This window comes from Galeopterus variegatus, unplaced genomic scaffold (genome assembly GCF_000696425.1).
Source record: "Galeopterus variegatus unplaced genomic scaffold, G_variegatus-3.0.2 Scaffold145, whole genome shotgun sequence".
Classification (NCBI taxonomy): Eukaryota; Metazoa; Chordata; class Mammalia; order Dermoptera; family Cynocephalidae; genus Galeopterus; species Galeopterus variegatus.
In genome coordinates, this window is record NW_007726256.1 from 621,725 (window position 1) to 633,133 (window position 11,409).

General features: G+C 46.2%; 1 protein-coding gene across 1 annotated transcript in view; it reads left to right on the plus strand.

Moving 5' to 3' along the window:
* TNN (tenascin N) overlaps window positions 1-11,409 on the plus strand; it is a 54,773-nt gene that overhangs the window by 29,189 nt on the left and 14,175 nt on the right. The window contains exons 10-14 of the mRNA XM_008591190.1: window positions 2,992-3,255; window positions 4,926-5,189; window positions 7,393-7,523; window positions 8,567-8,699; window positions 9,135-9,286. Of these exons, the coding sequence (XP_008589412.1) occupies window positions 2,992-3,255; window positions 4,926-5,189; window positions 7,393-7,523; window positions 8,567-8,699; window positions 9,135-9,286 (944 nt within the window). The remainder of the gene's footprint in view (window positions 1-2,991; window positions 3,256-4,925; window positions 5,190-7,392; window positions 7,524-8,566; window positions 8,700-9,134; window positions 9,287-11,409) is intronic.

Genomic DNA, 11,409 nt, shown 5'->3' on the forward strand with positions numbered 1-11,409 from the left:
ACAAAAAAAAAAAAAAAAAAAAAAAAAAAAAAAAAAAAAAAAAAAATTACAGATGTAAAGCCAATATAAAATTCCTAAAGCCACTGGATCAAAGAACTGTTTTATCACAAGCTATTTTATGTTGGTTTGATTTAACAGATTCTGTGTAGCATAAAGGAGCAAGTATTAACCTGGGAAGCTGGAGCCCTGTGTTCATTTCAGAATGCAGCTATCTTTTAATGAGCATCTTCTAAATGCCAGGCCTGGGGATACAGTGGTGAACAAAACAAATATGATCTCCACTCTCTCGAAGCCCAGCGGGGAAGATAGACAAAGACAAGAAAACAAATTCATACCCATAAATTACGATAAGTTCTATGAAGGTGATGAACATGGTGTGGGTACAGAGAATAACAGAGTAGGGATGTTTCTTAAGTAGGATGGGTGAATAGAAATAGTATACACACAGATACACCCAAATAACAGTTGCTGAAACAAGAAAGGAGTTTATTCCTCTCTTTGGAGTGGCAGAGTGTTTGTGAGCCCCCCCGTACAGGACCCAGGCTTCTTCTGTATTATTGCTCAGTCATTCCCAGGGAGTTGCCCTCATTTAAATGGTCACCACCCCCTCTGCATTTCAGCTCATGGGAAGGGGCATGGAAAAGGCAAGGCGTGACTGGAGCACTGCACTCACCAGTTCTTCTCACGTTCTGTTGCCAGACCCAAGCTGCAGTGCCAGGCTTAATTGTAAGGGAGGCTGGGAAATGAGGTCTTTAGCTGGATGCCCACGTGCTCAACTTTAACTTTTGTTACCTGTCCTGACTAACACAGCAGCCACTAGCTGTATGTGGCTATTTAAATTTTAATTTAAAATAATTAAAATAAAGAATTACTTTCTCAGATGGACTAGCCATATTTCAAATGGTCAATAGCCACATGTCAATCATGGCTACTGTATCAGACAATGTAGATTATAGAATATTTCCATTACTACAGAGAGCTCTATCTATTGGACAGCTTTTAGAAAAAGGGAAAAATGGATATTAGGAAAAACTAGGCATTTCTGGCAGAGGGAAGAGCATGTGCAATGGCCCTGAGCTGCCACAGCACATGAGATGGTTGAGGAACTAAAAAGAGGCTGGTGTTGTTGGAGCCTAGAGGGTGAGAGCCCAAGTGGCCTGAGAGGTGGGAAGGAGCAGGGGGCAGACCACACAGGACCACGTGGTGCCTCAAAGAAGACGTGTGTTATATTTATTAGAAGAGTGCCATGATGCAGTCCTCATTCAGAAACGTTATTCAGGCCACAATGATGAGAATAAATGGCAGAGATGACAAGGGTAGACTTGGGAAGATCAGTAAAGAAGCCTTTATGAAAGTCTGGGTAAGAGAGGGTGACGATTTGGACAAGAGTGTTGGCAGTGGGCGTAGAGAAAAGGAGATGTCTGGGCATATATTTGGAGATATAAATACTTGGAGGTACTTGTTGATGGATGAGATGTGGGGTAGGAAGAAAATGAGTACTCGAGCAGGATCTGCGTTTCTGACTTAGCAATGTGGAAAATTGGGGTGTCATTTTTTTTTGGAGAGGGGACATGAGAGAGAAATAAGTTTGGGGAGGAACATTAAGAGTTTTATATATTTAAGCTTGAGATACTTACGTGATTCCTTGGCTAATTGAGTGATTTATTTATTGATTCCACAATACTTACAGAGTATCTAATACAGGCCAGACCCTGGGGTGAATATGCAGTCGTGGATACATGTCAGAGGCTCAGCATTCGTACATATCGTGGAGCAGTGAGCATCAGTGGGTATTTAAAGCCATGCACATGAGTGAGATCACCTAGGGAGAAATGTAGACAGAGGAAAAGAGGAAGCTTTGGACATTCCAACATTTGAAGGTTGCTGACAGGGAACTGAGGAGGAGGAGCCAGTAGGTTAGGAGGAAAACCCGGGGGTGTGTAGTCACGGAAGCCAGGAGTTGAGAGTGTTTCAAGCAGGAGGGCGTGGACCAGCTCTGCCAAGTGCTACTGCAAAGTAGATCAAGGACGGCAAGTGTCCATTAGAAGTGGCCACACAAGTAGTTGGTGACCTAGACGAGCGGATTTAGTGGTGTGACTTGGGAAGATGCCAAATGTGATTGAGTTGAGGAGTGAATGGGAGGTGAGGAGTGAATGGGAGGTGAGGAGTGAATGGGAGGTGAGGAGTGAATGCAGACACTTCTCCTGAGACAGCCTGTGGGTTCCGAGTGCAGAGGAAAGGAATGATATGGGAGGGGAGGGGAGGTCCTGGAGCTTGCTTGTCTGGGGCTGATGGTAGAAGAGAAGAGACTGCTGTGTGGGGGCGGGGCGGGGGCAGATGAAAAGGAGCAAAGTCCCTGAGAAGGTGGGAGAGCTCAAAATACAGAGCAAGGGGAGTCTAGTCTGGTGTTTGTTTTTTTCTTTTTTTTTTGGTGGCTGGCCCAATGGGGATCTGAACTCTTGATCTTGCTGTTATCAGCACCGCGCTCTCCCAAGTGAGCTAACAGGCCAGCTCTCAGCCTTGGTTTTAATACAAGAAAATAACAGGAACTTGGACCAAACTCTATTTCTCTGAGCCTCCATTCTCCTCCCCTTTCATAAGTCAAGAAGTTCAGAAAAGATACGACTTCTTGGCTCTCAAATTCTGTGAAAAAATAGCTCAATACCGTAGAGATTGTAAAAGAGGTGGTTTCGACAGCAGTTTTGGTGGCTTTATCTTGTTGCTCAGGAGGTTTTTATTGTTATTTTGGTGAGAGCTACAAGGACAGAAAATTTCCACATTGATAAACATGGAGAAGATCTGATTCCTTCCAGTTTTAATACCCAGGGGTTTGTTTCCCTGGAAAATCAGAACCTGGGGCCTTTCACTTCTGTTTTAGATGGCATTATGCCATTATTAATGATAACCTGAGTGGAGAGCTCCTGGTGACGGGGTGGTGGGATACCCTCCCTTGGTTCTAAAGTTCAACCTTTTCTAAATCTTTTAAAAAAGACATCGACAGCCCCCAAAACCTGGTGACTGACGGGGTGACAGAGAATACGGCCACCGTCTCCTGGGAGCCGGTGCAGGCCGCCATTGACAGGTACATGGTGCGCTACACCTCTGCCGATGGAGAGACCAGGGAGGTTCCTGTGGGGAAGGAACAGAGCAGCACCGTCCTGACGGGCCTGAGGCCGGGCGTGGAGTACACGGTCTACGTGTGGGCCGAGAAGGGGGCCCGCGAGAGCAAGAAGGCCGACACCAAGGCCCCGACAGGTAGTGTGAGGGACTGGGACTGGGGAACACTTCACACTGACCAGGAGAGAGTCTTTCTCCATAACTGGGGTGTGGAGGGGTGCAGGGAGGGTGGCTGCTTCACCTGAGGACATTCTTCAAGGCAGTCCTGTTTTACCTTTTGGAGGTAATATGTTGACATGACAGTTCAGATGAGATGAAAGAGTGTCAAGGACATGGTGTGAAGGTTGTGCAAAAGGTGGCCTCCCTCACCTCTCTGGCTCTCTGCCCTTGGCATTAGAACGTGGCTGGCTGGGCCTCAGCTCTAGTTGGGTGAAGACAGGCAGAAGTGCCTTCTGTTCCATTTTCCAGAAGGTGGGCAATGCTGGAGCATCTTCCTCTGTTCCATGTCCAGTTGTTGGTTCAGGGTGCCTGAACTGCATGTATTATGTGTGTGTGATGGGGCCTCCGGCCTCAGCTGAGCCTCATGGAGATCAGGCCTCAGAGGGACCTGGAAAAGAGCGTTATGCCCACCGTGAGGTCTGCGGGCCTCTTCGGGCAGTGAGGGCAAGGTCTGTCCATCCCCTCTGTGGCCGAGTGACCAGGTGTGGCCACCGGAGTTAGAGGTACCTTGAATTTATGATTTTTATTAGTTAAAATCAGCCAGCCTTTTTAATCCAGAAAGTAATACGGTGTGCTTATAGTAAAAATTTTCATTCTAAACCAAGTTGTGATNAAGAAGTTCAGAAAAGATACGACTTCTTGGCTCTCAAATTCTGTGAAAAAATAGCTCAATATCGTAGAGATTGTAATAGAGGTGGTTTCGACAGCAGTTTTGGTGGCTTTATCTTGTTGCTCAGGAGATTTTTATTATTATTTTGGTGAGAGCTACAAGGACAGAAAATTTCCACATTGATAAACATGGAGAAGATCCGTTATTTTCCTCATTTACTTGGTTCTCAAAGTAATTTGTTGAGCTGCACAGAGCAGGAATCAATGTCTCCATTTTACAGTAGAGAAACCTCCAATACAGAGGGGTGCATGATTTCTACAAGGCACAAAGTTAGCTGATGATTCATGGAGTTAGATCCATGGACTATTCATGGAATATAATGATACCTAATTTATTTATTTTTTTATAAAGATGACTGGTAAGGGGATCTCAACCCTTGGCTTGGTGTTGTCAGCACCATGCTCAGCCAGTGAGCCAACCAGCCATCCCTATATAGGATCCAAACCTGTGGCCTTGGTGTTATCAGCACTGCACTCTACCGAGTGAGCCATGGGCCGGCCCTATAATGATACCTTAAAATCTGTTTAGTCTAAGGCCAACATTTTACAAATGAGGAAACTGAGGCAGGGGCAAATGAGATGTCCAGGGCCACAGCTGGCTGATGGCAGAGCTGAGACTAGATTCCCGGTCTGCTGGCTCCATCCCAGGGCCTTCCTGGCCCTCTGCTCTGCCTCTCTGAGCTGTGACTAGAAGCCAGCTCTTCTGACTCTGAGTCTGGTGCTTATTCCACTCTCCTGTTTGTATCCTTGAGGATTCAAGAATCCAGCTGTGGAGACAAGATCTCTGTCCATGAAACAATTAAAAACCAACACATGATATGGGAAAACCATAAGAACAGGAAACTGTCTCAGCCCAGGAAAAATGGCCTCACTCTTTGTTGCCTGTTCATAGTGTATATTAACCAGCATTTTCCTTTCAGACATTGACAGCCCCCAAAACCTGGTGACTGATGGGGTGACAGAGAATACGGCCCCCGTCTCCTGGGACCCGGTGCAAGCCGCCATTGACAGGTACATGGTGCGCTACACCTCGGCCGATGGAGAGACCAGGGAGGTTCCTGTGGGGAAGGAACAGAGCAGCACCGTCCTGACGGGCCTGAGGCCGGGCGTGGAGTACACGGTCTACGTGTGGGCCGAGAAGGGGGCCCGCGAGAGCAGGAAGGCCGACACCAAGGCCCCGACAGGTAGTGTGAGGGACTGGGACTGGGGAACACTTCACACTGACCAGGAGAGAGTCTTTCTCCATAACTGGGGTGTGGAGGGGTGCAGGGAGGGTGGCTGCTTCACCTGAGGACATTCTTCAAGGCAGTCCTGTTTTACCTTTTGGAGGTAATATGTTGACATGACAGTTCAGATGAGATGAAAGAGTGTCAAGGACATGGTGTGAAGGTTGTGCAAAAGGTGGCCTCCCTCACCTCTCTGGCTCTCTGCCCTTGGCATTAGAACGTGGCTGGCTGGGCCTCAGCTCTAGTTGGGTGAAGACAGGCAGAAGTGCCTTCTGTTCCATTTTCCAGAAGGTGGGCAATGCTGGAGCATCTTCCTCTGTTCCATGTCCAGTTGTTGGTTCAGGGTGCCTGAACTGCATGTATTATGTGTGTGTGATGGGGCCTCCGGCCTCAGCTGAGCCTCATGGAGATCAGGCCTCAGAGGGACCTGGAAAAGAGCGTTATGCCCACCGTGAGGTCTGTGGGCCTCTTCGGGCAGTGAGGGCAAGGTCTGTCCATCCCCTCTGTGGCCGAGTGACCAGGTGTGGCCACCGGAGTTAGAGGTACCTTGAATTTATGATTTTTATTAGTTAAAATCAGCCAGCCTTTTTAATCCAGAAAGTAATACGGTGTGCTTATAGTAAAAATTTTCATTCTAAACAAAGGTGTGATTTAAAAAAATATCAAAAACTCTTTTCTCTGCCCCAGACTCCCTAGTGCCCGGTGTTGCTCTTGAGAGGGGACTAGTAACCAGCCTCTCTATCTCTCTCCTTCTTAGTTTTTCCCTCCTTCTCTTGCCCCCATTCCTTTTTTCCCCTTCTTCCTTCTTTATCTTCTCTTTGCTTCACTTTTCACATTTTTTAAAGATAACAATAATGAGATTATCATCTTTCTACTTCACAGAAATGTGTGAGTAACAGAGACAGACATCTCAAGTCCATAACCAGGGCAGGCGTGGGCAGGCAAAGAGGTGGCAGAAGCTAACTTAAGATATTTAAATAGTTACAATTTTGCTTTGATTTTGAAAGAAGGATATTCAGTTTTTCCATGTGATGGATAGAATACAATCCGTGCCAGATGTTATGCTCTAGAAAATCAAACCAAGCTGATAGTACAGAAACCCCAAATTTGTCAAAACATCCTAATTCAAAACAACAGCTGTCTGATTTCTATTAAATACTCCAATTCAGTCCTCAGCTGAAATGCTACTGGGTAGAAAATAGCCTGAAGACATCGTTTTGGGAACTTCTAAATTAAAATGATGTTTTTTCAAAATGGAAATTTCCATTCATATCTTATTTGGTTAAAAAAAAATAAGCCGTCTGAGCAGTTACTATGGTGTTGACTGGTGGTGTGGCTGAGCTTTAGTTTTCCTGGTCTACGGTGCACAGCCGCATGCCCATGCCTTCCCTCTGCTGTTTGGGTGGGGAAGTATGTACAAGAAGAGTTCTCTGCTTTTTCTACTTTTCTCTTCTCTTTCTCTCTTTCCTCTTTCTCCCTTTCTCCCTTCCTTTCCTTTCTTTTCCTGCTCTCTCTCTCCCCCGCCCCCGTTCCCCCCTTCTTCTTTCTGTACTAGGTATGCATCCAAAGGCACAAACTTAGGTATGTAAGAAATATAACTTTATATTTCTGTACCAACTTAGTTTTCATCATAAGCCCCCATTCTGCTTGTTGGTCAGAAATCTCAGTAAATTGAGGGTCATGCTCTCTCTGCAGGGTGGTTTCCCAGTGCCGGCACTGGGGTCCCATCCCGCATTTCAGTCATCTTTCCAGGTAGTTGTTTGCTGAACCCCGCTGGTTTCTGTGTGCAGGGCCCTTTCACATCTGTGGCTCTCTCCTCCTTCCATATCACTTTTTTGCTGTCTCTGAGAATCTGTCTGCTAATGTGGATGTTCATATCCATCACTCTTTGGGAATCTGCTGGGGAGGTAGGGACCCAGATTCCCTGCCTCTGGAACCCACCCAATGCCCTGTTCCTTAATTCTCTAATCCTCCATGGGTCTGCACTTTTCAAACAAAGGTCAGAAAGGCCCTGTGGCGAGAAATAACAGAGCCTGCTACATGCTTGAAGGGAGAAAGAAATGGGGGGATATGTAGGGAGAAAATATAAATCGATATCTAAAAAACTACCTTGCCTCAGTTGTATCTTAGTAATCATAGTTACCTGACTTTTTACATACAGAAATTGACCCTCCCAAAAACCTTCATCCATCTGCTGCAACACTGTCTGGTGGGGTATTGACCTGGACACCCCCCTCTGCTCAGATCGATGGCTACATTCTGACCTACCAATTCCCAGATGGCACAGTTAAGGTACGGGGCATTCCTTGCCTTTTCTCTGGGTGCCTTCTCTTCTGTAGCCTCAGTGTGAAGCAACTGACTTGGGCCAGTCAGCTTCATTGCTGGCCTCATGGTGACCTGTGCGCCAATCAGTTGATCCTTACTGATCACCTGCTGTGCGAGGGGGATAGTGCTAGGCACAGTCATTTGTGAACACAGTGGTGTCACTGTCAGGACTAACCTCTGTGCCTGTTCCTTGCTGATCGATGCATAGTTGCTGGTCGCACATCTGCCCCATGTTATTTTGTTTCTTGTTGGTCTTCCACGATGAATGTAAGCTCCATGAGGGCAGGGAACTTTTGTCTGTTTTGCTTATCATTGTATCTAAAGTACTTAAGACAGTGCTTAGCACATGGTAAGTGCATAACAAATATTTATCTAACGAACTGATTAACCCTTATTTCAAGGGTTATTTCTCCACATGGGATCTGAAGGCCAGCAAAATTCCAAGACTTGTCCCAATGGAAAATTGTTATTTGGTCTCCTTAGCAAGAAAGAAAGAAGGGAGGAAGGAAAAAAGGAAGGGCACCTTCATTTATTCATTATCTCAATACTTTTGATTATCCTGCTGGGAAAAGTTAGCCCTATGCTTTTGGGGGAAGTAAATTTTAGAAGGAAGTTTATTGAATACCAACTATCTCCATGTCTCAGTTAGCAATGGCCAGTGTCACCTTCCCATGCACATCTCCTTAGGCCAGCATTGCCAGCCTGTTATTGCCAGCAGTGTCAGAGTCAGTGCCCTAGCGTGTATGTGAAATAGCAGATGTCTCCAGGAAACCTGGCCAGTGCTCTCAAAGTGCAGTGCCTGGGACTGGCCCTCAACTAATGCTCCCAGCAGTGCTGAATCTCTGTGACACAGTCCTCTAGAGAAGTGGCTGGGATCCGCTGGGGTTCTGGGATGCCACTGTGCCCTTAGAGAGCTTCTGTCATTAGTACCCGGCAATTCTGTTGATACCTAGGGTGCCAGGGGGCATAAACTCAATAACTGACTGCCTACTCTCTCCTTTGTTTGGTAGGATGTGCAGCTTGGACAAGGTGACCAGAGGTTTGAGTTGCAAGGCCTTGAGCAGGGCATCACGTACCCTGTCTCCTTGGTTGCCTTTAAAGGTGATCATCGGAGCAGGAGTGCAGCCACCACCCTCTCCACAGGTAATCTTGCACTCTGCACAACATTGCAATAGAGGACCAGCATGGGAGGGGCCAGGAAAATTGTCCAAGGAGGAGCAAGTGGATACAGAACTATGGATTTCTCTCAGCGTGGGAAAATGGAAATGGGTGATGGCTTCAAAAGAAACCCATGCCACAGTGGAGAGATTAAGGAGAAGAGCAAAATGGAGTATTATTATGTGGGGAGTTGGATTGGTGGAGGAAATGATGTGAACTTGACCTTAGTTCTGGTGCATTTGGAGAGTTTGGTGAGAGCAGAGTGAGTGAGAAAAATAAGAAGCAAGAGAAGAGTTAGAAGAAACAAAATAGGAGATTATGAAATAATTTCCAAACACAACAAATTGCCTTAAAAAAAGCCCCACTCCCCTTTGTCCTTGCCCTTCTGCTAATGACCCTGTCCCTCTGCTTGGCTCCCAGTTGGTGCCCGTTTTCCACACCCTTCAGACTGCAGTCAGGTTCAGCGGAACAGCAACGCTGCCAGTGGGCTATACACCATCTACCTGCACGGTGATGCCGGCCGGCCCCTGCAGGTGTACTGTGACATGGACACGGATGGAGGCGGCTGGATTGTGAGTCATGCAGAGCCTTGGGGAGTCCATGCAGGTCTTGGTTTTCAGCCCAGGGAGCTGGTCATGGCTGTGTCTTAGAACGTTTGGGGGCTCTAACTCTTCTTTATCCATGGGAGAAAGGAGCTTTGGCAACTTGTGGCTGTTTTTAGAGAGATCCCAGCCCGCTGTGAAGATAGAGCCTAGTACTTCACATGGGTCATAGAACAGGCCTGGTTAAATTAAGGCTGATGACTATGAAGGCTTGTGGGTTTATGATCTTCTAATAATGCTCTTTACATATTTATTTTGTATGTTTTATCATATTCAATGCACTTTCATAAACATGACCTCTCACACAACAGCTTTAGAGTAAGTGAGAGAGGATTATTGTTCCTATTTTACAGATAGGGAAAGTGAGGTCCACAGAGGGAAGTGCCTTGGCTAAGTCACACAAGTTAGTGACAAAGTTGGGACCAGATTTCAGGACTCCAGCCTCCTAACTCGTTGGTTTTCCCAGTAGGTCATCTCAGGTCATCCAAGATGGAAAGGCACAACCCCTTTGGGGCATCAGTGCTCTGAAGTAGAGCCCATTGTCCAGGTTCTGCACCTTGGCTCTAAAGTACAGAAACAAGGCCTTTGGGATTTTGATTTAAAAGATTAAAGACTGCAAGATGGAAACTTGGGCCATGTTCTATTCATCCTCGTTCTGTGTGGAGGTTTCATTCTTTTGGGCCATTGTCTGCTTAAACCACATGGCACCTTCTTTGATTGCATCAGCCCGATCCAATTATACGATTAGCTGCCTTTGAGGGTTGCGATCTGATCCTTGCATCTCCCCCTACCCTGCTTCTCCCTGTGCCTGAACTGACAGAGGCGCTTGCTGCCCCAAACCAGCATGCAGCCTTAACCTGCTGTGCATCGGCAACTCGTAGTGGGAAGGAGAAAGCATGATCTTATGGTGCTCAAACTGTATTCATTTACACGTTCGCTCAGGGGCCTGGGAACCAAAGACACTTGAGCAGCCATGGATAAAACGGTATCATCTGATGAGCAGCAATGAAGAAAACTTATTATCTGCACAGCAGCAGCTGATGGCTGAAAGGCAGTTATTGGGTTGGATGGGGAAATTCCCTATAGATTTATAAAAACAGCAGAACAGAATGTAGCATGGGGGGTCTTCCACCTGACCAGACCCATAGGGCTGTACCTGCTGCTTTTCATCAGCACCATTGTAACTCTAAGATTTCTGTACCTTCAGGCCTGAAGCCCAATTTCCTGCCTTTGTGTCAGTAATTGACCATGGGTAGGATGTTTGTACTGTCTGGTGTGGCCCTTTTTATGAAAGCCAAGTTCACATAGGGAAGGAGATGTTTGTTCTAGGGCAATGTTTAGAAAGAGATCTATCAGTCTCTGTGCCTGGGAATACCCGTCATCTAGTGAACACATATTTATTGAGTGCCTGCTCTGTGTCAGGCACTGTTTTAAGTATTCAAGATCCAGCAGTGAACCAAGCAGACTAAAATTCCTGTCCTTGAGGAGCTTGCAGTCTATACCCTGCCCATGCAAATTACCTTTACTCAAACACGGAGGTCAGTTCCAAAAATAGTAAAACCACTCTGCATTCTAACCAACACCAGTCTCCACCCCATCCCAAGTCTTGTTTTCTGACCAAGGCTCCTGGAGGTAATGCATGAGCTGAGATTCTGCAGAGTTCTCCTCAAAGCCACCATGCTCCAGAAAACACGTGGAGTCCAAACTTCTCCACCAAATGTTCTACTGACAGTTTCCATGTTTTTTAGGTCCAGGAGTCTTCTGTCACTGATGGATGACCTATAATACATTGATCCTTTTTACTGAGCTTTTAAAATCCTTTTAAGTACATTCTTCTCCAGTCAGGCAGCAGGAACCCAGTTTGATAAACAGGCCAGGAGAACTCTGCCCTGAGGTAAACTGGGCTGCTGTGGGAGGCCACAAGAAACATCAGGGAATGCTTAATGTCCCAAATATTTCCATCTTTGTTTTCTGTCTTGAAGTCTTAAGGACCACATTAGAGGCTCTTTCCATAGGCATTTAAATGCAGTTTTGACTTTTTTCTTCTGATTAGTCATTCAGGACATTGAGTAAGTTCTAGAGTGCAATGACAA